Below are 13876 nucleotides of genomic sequence, written 5' to 3'. Positions count from 1 at the left end.
CATCTCCAAATACCATCACGTTAGGAGTTAGGGCTTCAACACAGGAACTGGGGGGGGGGGGGGGGGGACATATGTTAAGTCCATCAGAGCCCCCCAGTCAGCCCCACTGTCCCCTTTTAGGGGCAGATTGTAGGGCTCAGGCGGGACACAGAGGTGAAGGAAGCATAGGTTCTGCCTCTTGGAAATGGCTCAGCCAAAACAAGGACAGGGACAGTGGGGCAGAAAACAGCTAGTGGGGTAAACCAGCAGAAGCCCCGAGGTGTCACTAAACCAAGGTATCACTTTCACCCTTAGGTGAGGAAGTTGGCTGAGCACCCACACATGCCAGAGTACAGACCACATTCCCTTCAAACACGGCTCACTTAACATTCCTAAACCCTGCAAAGGGGAGGTGTTACCTTGTCTCCTGAGGATGGCCCTGAATGTAGAGGAGTCACGGGAGCTGCCCACATCACCCACCAGTGACTCTTCACTCCCGACATTTTCCCCAAGGGCCTGTTGTGCCCTCAGCTGGGGAAACCCTGCCAAGATAAACTCTCCTTCCCAAAGGCGAAAGCGGGTGGCAGGCCTCCGACACTGCCCACATGGAGCAGAAGGGATGGGGCAGAGAGGCATCTGTCTGGCTGACTGCTGTGTTCTGTGGGCAGATGGGGCCAGAGAGAACCCAAACATGGCTCCCTTTGTCACTTGGCAGAGGGACCAGGCCGCCATATACCAGAGAGCTTTGCCCCATCAGCTTCTGCTGCTGGGCCAACTCCCAGCACCATGACCACACCTCTGCATGCAGGCAGTGCTGGGACCAGTGCTCTGGCAGTCACAGCGGTCCTGAGCCAACAAGGGCCCTGGGGAGGAATCAGAACTCAGACTGTGGAGAAGAAGGTGTTGGCCAGGAGGGAACCAGGGCAGGTGCTGGGTCCTGTCCATGCTGGGATCTGAGATTCTGAGAGGTGGGTTAGGGGTAAGGGGGGCAGAGGTCGGCCACATGGGGTGAGGGGAGTTCAGCAGAGATGGGGAGGACAGGACAACCTGGGAAAAAGCAGAGTATCCTCCCCAGCCTCAGTCCCTCTCCTGATGCAGTCCTCATCTCACTCATAGACTCCAGAAGTCTCCCTTCAGTGAACACCTGGTCCCCGACTCTCAGGGCACTTCCCAGACAGCCAGTGCCACATCCCAGGCAGCCCCTGCTCTGCCCTTGGGGTCTGTGCCTGGCAGAAGGGTGACTGACCCTCGGCCCCTCTCGGCCTGGGCCCCAGCTTCCCCTGGCCCTGGGACCAGCAGACACACCCACCTTGCGCCTGGCAGGCTGGTCATGCTTGTTCCCATTGGTGATGGTGTGTTGGGAGGGAACTGTTTTAGATGCCAATGTAAATCTGTGTCTACATCAATTCCACACGAGTTCAGTCATCATATGGGAAGGGAATCATAGCTGTGAGGGGGGCTCCATGCAAGACCCTGAGGGCCCCTGAGGCCATTCCATGTGGCCACAGCAAGGAGCATCTGCTTCAGCCAGTTGGACAAGACTCTCTCCTGCCCAGAAACAGGCAGAGGGACTTCCCCTGCTCTGCGCCCCTCGTCATATCCCAAACACACCCATGTGGACGGTCACCTCAACGTCTCCCCTCAGCCCAGTGCCCGTGCTCTTCCTGATGAGGGTTAAGCAGGAGCGGCCGCCTCTCCCCATGTCCATGTTGCAGGCAGCTGCCTTCTCCTCAGCTCCCACCGAGCAGAACAAAAGCCAGCCAGCTCTCTCCATCCCAGGATTTTCCAGGGATACTGATAATGATGGGAGGCCCCGAGAAGCCTCCCTAAAGCAGGCGGGGCCTTGTGAGTGGGTGGTGGGAGGGATCAGGGCTTCCTCAGCATCTGTCAGTCCCCGGAGCATCTGAAGGGGCCCCCTATAACAGGAGGAAAGAGTGGGGCCAGCCCCTGTGGGTTCCCAGTGCCTGGCCTCTCCCAGTTCCTCAGCCCTGAGGCCTCACAGACACCCTCCACAAAGCAGCACAACGCCAAGGGCAGAGGCAGCAGCCCTGAGAGCATTTTCCAAAACAACTACATTTATTCACATTTACACACAAGGCCCCCAAGGCACTGCTTCCCACCCCCCAGGCCCTCCCTTCTCGCCCTCCCTGTTCAGCCACCTTCTCCCTCCCCTCCCTCCCCTCCTTCCCCTACCCTCCAAAGCTAAGGCCCAGCAAGATCAGCACTGGAGGAGAAGCAGCCTTTGCTTTGGGGCACCGGGTGCCATGAGGGTCCGAGAGTTCAGAGCCCCACCTTTGGGGACTGGCATCAGAGAGTCTGCCCCATGGCGGCCCCTACTGGCTACAATGCCGCTTCTTCTTCCTCCTGGAGGCCAAGGGGTCACCCTTTCTCTTTTCAGACTGTGAGGGGCCACCCAGCCCCCAAGCCAGAGATTGCTCCCCAGAGACCCTGAGCCCAGGCCCTGGGTGCGGTGTCTTTTCAGCAGGGGATGGGCTTCCAAAGAGAGGTCGCTTCTTGGGCTTGCTGGTAGGAGAGGGAGCTGGGCTGAGGCCTCTTTTCTGAGCAGATGGAGACTGAAGAGCTCCCTGGGGTCCTCGCCCTCCTGGGCTGAGAAGGCCCAAGGAAGGGACAGGGCTCTGGGACAGCCTCCAGGGCCTCAGCCTGTGGTAGGAACCCACGACACAGACCATGCCAGGGAGTTCTGTCTCCTCACTTGACCCCTTAGCCAGCCCGTGTGACTCCTTGACAGGAGACTCTCCAGGGAGACCCAAGGCATCCTTGGTCCCCAGGCCGGGGCAGGTGGGTCTGTGGTCCTGGGGAGGAGAGGTTGGCCGGACAGCCTTCAGCCTGGGGGAATCCTGACATCCCAAAAGCACAGCAGGGTCTTCGGACCTGGCCATGCCAGTGCGCACTCTGCCCTGTCCCTGAGGGTCCTGGGCAGCCGTCTGGGGTGGGGAGGTTTCCACGCTGACCCTTTGTTGGGGGTCAGGGACCTCTCTCGCTGCTTCTTGGCCAGCTGCAAACTTAGAAGGACTTGAGTCCAACCGGGCCGTGCCATGTCGAGGGGCTGCCCTCCCGCACCGTTTCTCTTTCAAGGACAGGAGGCGCTTCTCCACTAGCTGCGGAAGGAAAGGGGGCACTTACTGGTGCTGCCCCAGGTGTGAGCAGGGCCCAGAATGGTGGAGACCAGGGCACTTGGGTGGGAGGCAGGGAAGCCTGAGGCAGCTGGGCTTCGTGTCAAAGAGAGAGGGTGCGGCTCTGCCGGGCATCCCGTTGGGCCTCACTGCAGCTTGCATCTTGACTGCCCTCCCTGGCTCCTCTCCATCCTACTCCCTCTGAACCTGCATCTTCCCACCCCGGAGTGGCTCCCCAAGAAGCTGAGCATCCCCAGCAGGGTGGGCTTAGACAATCAGGTGGGCCTTGTGTGCCGGGTCCCTCCTGCCCCTGGAGTACCTGGGTTCCCCTCCCTCCGCTGCTCTACCTGGGCAAGGGTGAGTCCTTCCTCCTGCTCCAGCTCCTGGCTTAGGGCCAATAAATCCATCTGTGGATCTGGGGAAAGCAATTCTTCCAGGAATCGGGGGTGAATGACGGCCTCCACCTGGAAACAGAAGGAAGAAGGTGTGAACTTCCTGGGGAGGGAGTAACCTGAAGCCAAGGACACCCAGAGGAGATGCAGAAAACGGGGAGGGCCCCATTCCCACCCTCCTGGGGCTGTTTCATATCATGGCGACCACCAGCTACACGCACAGACCACAGACCTCATAGCATACACACATACAGACAGAGACACACAAACCACACACAGACACACAGACCCATGTACAACACAGGAAAAGACAGACACAGGTAACATACACACTCCACACTCACACCCACACAGACACACAAAGACACAGTAACAAATCACAGACACAAACACACAGCAACACACAGACACACACAGTCCCATACACAGACACTCAAATCCATGGAAATACACATACTACTGAGTAGCTAAGGAACAGAGCTTAATTCCAAGGACCTGGAAGTGCCACCCCCTGGAATCCTACAGACCACAGCACTCCAGGCAAGCCCACCTTGGTGACAAAGTCTTCCTGGGAACACAGCTTGTCAATGTAGCTCAGGAGGCCCGGGTCTGAGGTCATCCCGTCCTCTTCCTGCGGCTGCTCCACTTTGCCCTTTTCCCATTGTCCCTCAGGCTCCCCTGTGTTCCCAAGGTGAGACCCCAGCAGCTCCTCCATGATGTCCACATACTCCTGCACCACTTCAGGGGGGATCTCCTCAGGGACCTTGGTCTCTGCTGGCCTCTGGGGCCTGGGTGGTGGCAGGTGGGCCTTGGTCTCCGCTGGCCTCTGGGGCCTGGGTGGTGGCAGGTGGGCCTTGGTCTCCGCTGGCCTCTGGGGCCTGGGTGGTGGCAGGCAGGCAGTCGGGGCCTTGGGGCCATCCTTGCTGGGAAGGTACACTGAGGCAGAGAGGGAGGAGGATGGGTGTGGTGAGGGCCGCTCCTCCTGCCTGCACCACACAGGGGAGGTCAGGGCTTGGGGATGTGAAGTGGGTCCCAGCTGGGTCAGGACCACCTGAACTACAGCGCCCCGGAGGACACGCCGCAGGAGGGGCACATCTGAGACAGCATCGCTTGGGAGGAAGTTTGGAGCCACCGATATGCCGTGTACTCTCCCCGCTCATCCCTGCTTCCTAGGCAGAGCATATGTGGAGTTTTGGACAGGCAAGGGGAGACAGTAAGTAGGAAACTTGACCCGGTCAATACCCTGCTTCGTGATCACAGGCCACCCATGAAGTAGGTATTGACCTGGTCAATACCCAACATACACTCCCGGAAGCTGTCCTGTTGGAGGGAGCAAATCCTCCTCTTGAAGGGAAGCGTGGGGTGTGGGGACAGTGGCCTCCCTTGGCCCCTTTGGCCTTTGCCATGGCTCCTGTGGGAATGTGGGAAGCTGTACCTGGCTGCTTGACCACCTCAGGGGCAGGGGATCCTCGAGGTTCAAGCCTCGGCGGGGCTGGAGGAGGCAGGGTCTGGGGCCCCTTCATCCACTGCGATTTCTGAATCTGCAACTCCTCCTCAGCCTCAAACTCCAGGAATCTGGGGGTGAAGGAGGCCCAGGCTGTGCTGAGAGGGTCCAGGCCCCCTCCCCCCAGGACAAGGCAGCAGCCGAGGGCAGAGATGGGAGGGAGTGCCTCCGGCGGGCTGTCCAGGCCCTCACTGGGACCCATCCCCCAGTCCCGGGAGGGAGCTGCTCCCAGAGTTCTGGGCTCACCCTCCCTCACCCGGCCCCTGCAGAGCCCATGGCATCAATGGGGCTTCCTGACTCAAGTCAGGGCCACGAGGTCCAGGAGGGTCCCGGGAACCCCTCCTCCAGGTATCAGCTGGCTGGGGGTGGGGTTGATGGCAGAAGGCGTCAGGGATGATGCCCAGATGCAGGAGTCCTGAGGCTGGGACTGTGGGCCCCTGAAGGATAACACAGGGACACGAGGCCCGGGAGACCCCTGGTCAGGAGGAAGCAAAAGCTGAGCCCAGAGGACAGGGCCCGTTTCCCCTGAGGCTGCTGTCTGTCTGTCTTCACGGACGGTTCTGTTCAGGAGCAAAGGCAGTCAGGCCAGAGAGGGGTCTCATGGTGTCCCAGGTACAGGTCTCCCCTGACCCAACTCCCTGGCCAGGCTGGGATGGGAGAAAACCGACTTCCAGCCACTGCTGTGAGGAGCCTGCCCCCCACTCTGTCTTTAGTCACTAGCACCCCTTCTCCCCATCCCCACAGCTGGAGGAGACCCCCTTTGGGCTGCGATGCTGGCTGCTCCCGCCATGACCCCCAGTGTCAAGGCAGCGGTTGGCCCCAGGCCAGGCAGGGGGTGCTTCCCAAGAGGGCGGGACAGAGACCCCAGAGCACTCTAGGTGGCAGGAGCAGCTTCCTGAGGGAGCCAGGGGCCCAGGGCGTCCTGTGTTTGTCCACACCCTCCTCATGCTCCACGCTGAGAAGCCACCACGGCCACCGGGCCTCTGTCATTCACTCTCACCCCGCCACACGGGCCCTGCCCCCAGGACCCCAGACTCACTTTTCCGCCATCTCATAGAAGATCATCCGGTCAAAGCTGCTCGTGTGCTGCCATTCCCGCATGGCCCGCCACAGTCCCTCCTCCAGCGTCATGGTGGGCTTCCGCCGGGCCAGGGATCGGAGAACTGGGCTGTAAACCAGTGCAGTCAGTCCCAGTCTGTAAGCCCACCCTCCATCCCGAGCCCACCTGGTCCCAACACCTGGCTCCTGTCCTCCCCACACCTGTCCTGCCATCTGTCCCTGTCCTTTTCTCCCCCATGTGGGCTCCTCAGCCTCCAGGACACACCCCCAAGATCCAACATCAACAGAAGCCACTGAGTGGCCTCTCCGACTGCCCCTCAAGTCCTCGGTGTTATGATGTTGACAAGTGAACTCAGTGCTATGGGTGGAACATGTGTGTCCCCAACATTCCTGTGCTGAAGCCCTCAGTGCCAGCGTGTCAGTATTTGGAGGCAATCAGGGTTAGAGCAGGTCATGAGCGTGGGTCCCAGTCATGGAATCCGAGCTCTGATAAGGGCAGGAGGAGACACCAGGGCTCTTGCTCTCAGCCACAAGAGCACACAGCCAGAGGCAGCTCTCTCCAGCCAGGAAGAGGGCCCTGACCAGACACCCAATCCGCTGTCACCTTGATCTGGGACTTCTGGCCTCTGGAACTGGGAGACATGAATGTGTCTTGATAAAGCACCCAGTCTATGGGATTTGTTACGGCAGAGCCTGAGCTGACTGAGACACCATGCACACAGAATGACCTGGGAGCGAGGGTTAAAGTGCAGGTTCCTGGGCCACAGGACTGAGCATTTAACCAGCTTCCTGGGGACTCTGGAGCAAGGCAGCCCCTGGGGACACAGCCTCAGGGTCCTGGAGCTTGAGGAGCAGGAGCACACGTCCAGAACCAAAGCAGAGCAGTGTCCAAGCCACTGCAAGCAGCCAGGCACAGCTTCCCACATTCCCACAGGAGCCAAGGCAAAGGGCTGTGAGCCCGGGGCGCCTACACTCCAAGAATCAGGGTCCCCAGTGCACCGGGACTCCGCTCCAAGGGGTGATGCAACCAGTTCCAGGGTGTGGGGGCAGCGAGACTGTTGGGGAGGAAGATGGGGCCGCCTTCACCTACACCCCAGGCAGGGGACTCCCCTAGGGGAACGGCCAGTGTGTTGCACGGTGGATATGCTCAAGCTCCTGTTTGCTCATCAGCGGGAAACACAGGGTCACAGAGGTGCGGCGGGGTGGAGAGAGGCAGGGACTGGGAATGAAACCACAAACTCTCCCAGATGCTGATGTTGCTGCCTCACAGTCACCACAGTCCACGGCTCTGGGCTGCTGGGCTCGTGGTGCACTCAGAGCTATCACTGGAGCCCGTGGCTTTGGGGAGCACTCTCCTAGATGGCCTAGTCCTGATAATGGTAGTAATGGGGACAGTAATCATAATTGCTGTCATGTAATGTGTCATAGTATGTGCCAGGCACTGTGCTACGTATGTCATATGTGAGCTCAAGTCATCTCTTTGCCATCCTCTGAATGAAGCACCATTGTCCTTTTTTCTAGGGGGATTGACGGTGAAGATGCAAATACGTGCCCAGCATCGACCCTAGTGCGGGTCCCAAGACCATCCCCCTGTGCAGGCTCCACCACCGCTGTGCTAACTGGACCACGGCAGAACAGTGTGGGTGTGTGCCAGGTTCCTGCTGGGCCCTGCAGCTCCTCCCCCCAGCCCCATGTGATGTGCCCCTGGCCATTGACACTCAGTTCGAGGGAAGGCACTGGGGTGTACACTCAAAGACCTAAACCCAGGGTGGGTGCGGTGGCTCACGCCTGCAATCCCAGCACTTTGGGAGGCTGAGTCCGGTGGATCACAAGGTCAGGAGTTCAAGACCAGCCTGCTCAACATAGCGAAACCCCGTCTCTACTAAAAAATACAAAAAATTAGCCGGGCATGGTGGCGGGCGCCTGTAATCCCAGGTACTTGGGAGGCTGAGGCAGGAGAATCACTTGAACCCAGGAGGCAGAGGTTGCGGTGAGCCAAGATCGCACCATTGCACTCCAGCCTGGGTGACAGTGCGAGACTCCATCTCAAACAAACAAACAAAAAAGACCTAAACCCTAACCGTGGCTCATGTCACACCAAGAACGCTCTCTGACCTGGGTCTTCTGTAAACATTGTTGTGAAAATTATTGAAAGTGAAAGACAGGCACGGTGGCTCATGCCTGCAATCCCAGCACTTTGGGAGGCCGAGGCGGGCGAATCACCAGGGCAGGAGATTGAGAGCATCCTGGCTAACATGGTGAAACCCAGTCTCTACTAAAAATACAAAAAAATTAGCCGGGCATGGTGGCGGGCACCTGTAGTCCCAGCTACTCGGGAGCCTGAGGCAGGAGAATGACGTGAACCTGGGAGGTAGAGCTTGCAGTGAGCCAAGATCGCGCCACTGCACTCCAGCCTGGGCGACAGAGTGAGACTCCATCTCAAAAAAAAAAAGAAAAGAAAAGAAAGTAAGTATTGGGGCGGGGCATGATGGCTCATGCCTGTAATCTCCGCACTTTGAGAGGCTAAGGCGGGCAGATCACCTGAGGTCGGGAGTTCAAGACCAGCCTGACCAACATGGAGAAACCCCATCTCTACGAATACAAAATTAGCCAGGCATGGTGGCACATGCCTATAATCCCAACTACTCAGGAAGCTGAGGCAGCAGAATCACTTGAACCCGGGAGGCGGAGGTTGTAATGAGCTGAGATCGCGCCATTGCACTCCAGCCTGGGCAACAAGAGTGAAAGTCCATCTCAAAAAAAAAAAAAAAAATTAAGGATTGGCTGGACTCACGGGACAGTGACAGGCAGTTGACATGAGGCCCCTGACAGTCTGTCCTGAGCCGCAGCCAGATTAATGTTGCTGAAAACGTACCTTCCCATAGCACAACCCATCACCCTCACAACCGCCCTTCAAGCTCCCCTGAACAGTGTGACCTCCTGTCCATCCAGCAGCCTCTTTATGAGTGAGCTGCAGGACAAGCTCTGGCGCCCCGAGGACACTCACATGAGGAAGCAGGAAAGCGCTTCAGTGTCAGGACTCTGGGGAAGGTGCCTCCGGGCCAGGGGCTTGTAGTGCTGCCAGAGTCGGAAGTTCTCATAGACGCTCTTGGGTTTACAGGAGTCGTCCGGCGGGGCCTTGGCCTGGGAGGGAGCCAGGCTGCCCTCTCCATGAGCCCCTTGTGGCCATGGCCCAGCGTTCCCTGGGGACACGATGGGGGCCACCTGGGCAGCCGGTGGTGGTGGTGGAAGAGGAAGGCCATGGGACCAGCCTCCCTCACAGGCCTGGGTGCCCCCAACCACCTGGGCAGAGGTAACGGGCACCCCAGGAGCAGCTGCCAGGAATAGGGGAGGTGGACACATGACACCTCCACAGAGGGTGCCTGGAGCCTGCCAGACGAGGGGGGCCTGAGTTAGGATCAAGGTCTGTGCCTGAGGGGGCTTCACAGGCCCCACTTCTGTCCTCATCTGGACAAAGACATTGGAAGCCCCGGCCCTACTCGGGCCGCGGCCATCCTGTCCTGCCACTAGAGGGGTGCTGGGGAAGGCAGAGGGCACCAGAGGGCCGGCTGGAGGAACCACTGCAGTCACGAGGGGCGGCCTGTGTGCTGGGCCGGGAGCGGGTGTGGCAAAGGGCAGAGCCGTGAATACAGACAGGGAGGTGCCAGGGTTCACGGTCATGCCGGGTCCCAGCACTGGGTATGCTGTAGAGAGAAAGGAAAGAGGTGAATGAGCTGGGGTCTCCAGGTCCACACTAGTCACTGGGGAATCAGGGGAGTCCCAACAGCTGAGGGCATGTGACAGGGAAACTCTGCAGCTTGCAAGTGTCCCTGAGTGTGCATCAGATGCTCTGTTCCTTCACAGCAGAGTTGCTCCACTAGAGAGCCTGGCGCCAGTCACCAAGACTCCCTGACCCTTGTCTGCCAAGAAGAAGCAGCCAAGCCTTTGCTGTCTCTGAGGGTCTCCCTCGGGTGTCCCTGGCAGACTGCACCAGCTTCACAGGCATCTCCCAAGCCATGGGTCAGGGATGAGTCTCCCGGTGGCTTGGTGGCTCTCAGTGTGCTCAGCAGCAGGTGAGAGGCCTACCCCAGGGCAGTGCTCAGCATTCAGAAGGCCGACAGGAAACCAGAAGTTTCCGAATATTATGGCCCCATCTCCTCTTCAGTCTTCCTTTCCCTGAAGCTCTTGTAAACCCCTTTCTTTCCTAGCTCAACACAACAAAAGAAAACCACTGGATAGGCCAGGCGTGCTGGTTCATGCCTGTCATCCCAGCACTTTGGGAGGCCCAGGCGGGTGGATCACCTGAGGTCAGGAGTTGAAGACCAGTCTGGCCAACGTGGTGAAACCCCGTCTCTACTAAAATACAAAAATTAGCTGATGGTGCGTGCCTGTAATCCCAGCTACTCAGGAGGCTGAGACAGGAGAATTGCTTGAACCGAGGAGGCAGAGGCTGCAGTGAGCCGAGATCGTGCCACTTCATTCCAGCCCGGGTGACAGAGCGAGACTCCGTCTCAAAAAAAAAAAAAAAAAAGAAAGAAAACCACTGGATGGAAACTCAACCCAAGCCAGCGCCCTAGGAACCCTGAAGATAACCCATAACACATCACGCCCAGCATGCAAGTGATTGTCCTGGCACCACCCACACAAGTGTTAAATAGGGGTCAGATTCAGGCCACCCATTCCTCAGTGCTCAGTGGTCCCAGCTGCCACTCAGGAAGCTCAGTTCCCAGGGAGCAGATCTGAGAAGCAGTGGTGGAGTCCCCTGAGATATTGTCATTGTGTAGCCAGCAACAACTGCACATGACTAGAACACAGCCAGCAAATGGTGAGCAGCAGGGCTATCAGGGGAGATGTCTAGGGATTTTCTTTTTCTTTTTTTTTTTTTTTTTTGAGACGGAGTCTCGCTCTGTCACCCAGGCTGGAGCGCAGTGGTGCGACCTCAGCTCACTGCAACCTCTGCCTCCCAGGTTCAAGCACTTCTCCTGCCTCAGCCTCCTGAGTAGCTGAGATTACAGGCGCCCGCCACCATGCCCAGCTAATTTTTGTATTTTTAGTAGAGACGGGGTTTCACCATATTGGTCAGGCTGGTCTTGAACTCCTGACCTCGTGATCCACATGCCTTGGTCTCCCAAAGTGCTGGGATTACAGGCGTGAGCCACCGCGCCCGGCCAGGGATTTTCACAGCTGCTAGTCGTGTTACACTGAATAGTGGGACAGGGAGCCCATCTCTGGTCCTTCTCCTTTGAGCTCCCAGTAACTGAACATAGGGACCAACGAAGAACCAGGGGTTCTTGGGCCACAGGCCAGGTGAGGCAAAGTTGTCTGGAACTCATCCCTGTTCACTAGGACCTCATGCAGTCTCTAGTCAAGGGGAATAAGGGATACAGCACATGCACCTCATCAGTCAGGACACACATCCTAATTTGAATAATAATAATAATAGGACTGTCTTCCTATTTGTGCGCTACTCTCCTTCCTCTACTGAAAAGGAAACCAGCCTTTTCAGACCCTTCCACTGAGAACCAGCAAGAATCCACACCTGTCGCCCGTTCATGAGGTAGTATAAATGGAACAGGAGCAAATTCTTCACCTCCACAGTAACACAAAGTACAGAGGATGGGCCATGAGCTAGCTGATGAGAGGAAGTGGGTCTGAAGACCTGAGCTTCCACCAAAGGGCAAACAATTCAGAACAACTCAGGAAACCCAGGCCCTGTGTTGCCTGAACTTCCCCATTCTGCCCCCACCCCTGTTAAATCAAAGCCAACAGCTACCTGAACTGACGGAGAAGCCATCTCTGGGGAGGAAGCTGAGAGGCTCTGGGCTGTGGCAGTTACAGTGGCCCCCAGCCTTGCCCACCCAGAGGCTGTCACTACATGCTCTGTCACAGCCAACCCACCCAACAGTTTTCTGGCTGAGACCACTTCTCCCCACTCCTCTCTAAGAACTAGAAAACTCCAGTCCAAATCCCTGTAAACACTATGGAAGGGCACCTTCCAGGTGCCTGAAGACACGGCACAGGGCTCAGGCTTGCCCGTCATTCTCCCTGGGCCACCAGCACAACACGATCCCACCACTCCCTACAAACACAATGACGTGACCTGTCCCCCTCTAGAAAGGATCAACCCATCCTCTCCATCCTTTCCACTACACGGTGTATTCCCCCAGGCATCTTGGTCCACCTCTAAGGAGCCCTCCTCCCTAACCACAGACTCAGGGTGCCATGGCCATCCCCAGTTGTGATGTCCTTGGGGACATCCAGTGCTCCCTCCCTCAACATCAGCCCTATAAGCTGTCCCCAGGGACAGTTCAAATTTGAATTCCCAAGGAGTTGAGGCAAGGCAGACTCGGATAATGCCCCATCCCTACAGGCTCACCTCCATTTGAAGCCATCCCCTCAGGCTGGGCACTGACCACCACTGTCTGGCAGCTTCCGCAATGAAAAAAGTCAAGGGCAGGACCCAGAGAGTGACCTGACTCAGCAGATCCTCCTGAGTCCAAGTGGAGCAGGGAAAATTTGCATATAAACAGGTTTGGAACACAGGACCCCAGACATTCTGCAGAGGGGGAGGGGCAGTGGGCAGCCGGGCTTGGCGGGGGTGGGGGACATTCTGTGAAGGGCTCTGGCCAGTAGGCAAGAACCTGAGGTTCCCTTCCAACCGGATGGCAGCAACACAGACAGTGTGCGCCTCTTTAGGCAACTTTTAAATTGTCCTTCTGACTCACAGCAAAAGCTTCTACCTGATGTCCCCTTTACTTCCATTCTTTATCAACAGACCTATTTTTGTGCCAATCAACCCATGCTCCTTCCCACTTTGGCTCTTTCCCACTCTTGATGAATTTCAACAGGGGCCACACTCACTTAACAAAATTCAGAACACGTTTTCAGTCTGAGAAACACAGGGGTTCTTAGGAAGGCAAGGGGACTGAGTGTTTGAAATCAGAATGGCCTCAGCTGATCCAGGCTATTAGGTGGCTGTGTGCTCATCATTGTTTAGGAAGCAGTCCTTGTGCCCCCAGGTCATGTATGTTGCTGGAATCTGTCCACACCAGTAGGCCAGCCTTACTTCCTGTCCCCTTTCTTAGGAAGACTCAGTCCAGGAAAGAGTGGCTATGTGACCTACAGCACCGAGACCAGAAATCCTTTCATTTTGTTTCCCAGCATATTGTGCTGGTGTTAAATGTTTATTTTGTATCCTTTACATGATTTTAACTTAACTAAGCAATACTTTTGCATGGTTCCAAATTCAAATTGTGCACAGTGGAATAGGCAATGACCAGCCTTCCTCCCACCTCTTTTCTCTGGCCACCACATTTTCTTTCCTGGAGGAAATAGGTGTTATCTGATTCTTTTTCATCTTTCCAGAGATATATTATGCAATCAAAAGCATAATGAAGCTATTTTTGCTGTCTAAAAATATTTTCAGTTTTTTGGGGGTAAAAATTAGTATATTAATATGTTCTAGTATTCTTCTGATATTTGCAGTGACTGTATTTGTCCCAGTAATGTGGTTCCTCTCTTTATTTCTGTAGGTAAATTGCTAGAATGAGATGTTGGACTGTTTTTTAAAATTAAAAATACATGAAAGAACATAGTGGCCAGATTTAGCAAGTATGAATAAAGAATACCAAGTGGAATTTGAATTAAAGATAAACAGTGAATTAGGTTTTACTATAATTATGATCCATATGACATTTAGAGTACACTTTTACAAAAAAAAAAATCTGTCCTTTATCTGTGCTATTCACATTTCACTGGGATCTTGCACTTTATCTGGTAACTCTTCCCAAAAAAGTGTAACATATTAG

The 13876-nt window shown here is 56.3% G+C and overlaps 1 protein-coding gene across 1 annotated transcript; it reads right to left on the bottom strand.

The window, feature by feature from the left end:
- Positions 1-2036: 2036 nt before the first annotated feature.
- LOC115935007 (NUT family member 2F-like) lies at positions 2037-12561 on the bottom strand. Its single transcript, XM_055391291.2, has 7 exons — positions 12445-12561; positions 9076-9772; positions 6049-6177; positions 4941-5080; positions 4056-4441; positions 3461-3577; positions 2037-3098 (listed from the first exon to the last, which is right to left on the bottom strand). The coding sequence occupies exons 1-7, from the start codon at positions 12458-12460 to the stop codon at positions 2313-2315; spliced, it is 2271 nt and encodes a 756-aa protein (XP_055247266.1). The 5' UTR covers positions 12461-12561; the 3' UTR covers positions 2037-2312.
- Positions 12562-13876: the final 1315 nt, after the last annotated feature.

This window comes from Gorilla gorilla, chromosome 5 (assembly GCF_029281585.2).
Source record: "Gorilla gorilla gorilla isolate KB3781 chromosome 5, NHGRI_mGorGor1-v2.1_pri, whole genome shotgun sequence".
Taxonomy (NCBI): Eukaryota; Metazoa; Chordata; class Mammalia; order Primates; family Hominidae; genus Gorilla; species Gorilla gorilla.
Note: the sequence above shows the minus strand (reverse complement) of the source record. Positions and strands in the feature narration are given on the sequence as shown.

What these genes read in the sequence shown, in the direction of transcription:
- LOC115935007 (XM_055391291.2), bottom strand. An exon ending in TGAGGTGGTCAAGCAGCCAG is followed by an intron (nt 4,442 to 4,940) that starts GTACAGCTTCCC and finishes TCTCTGCCTCAG; the next exon opens with TGTACCTTCCCAGCAAGGAT. An exon ending in AGGAAGACTTTGTCACCAAG is followed by an intron (nt 3,578 to 4,055) that starts GTGGGCTTGCCT and finishes TTCTGTTTCCAG; the next exon opens with GTGGAGGCCGTCATTCACCC.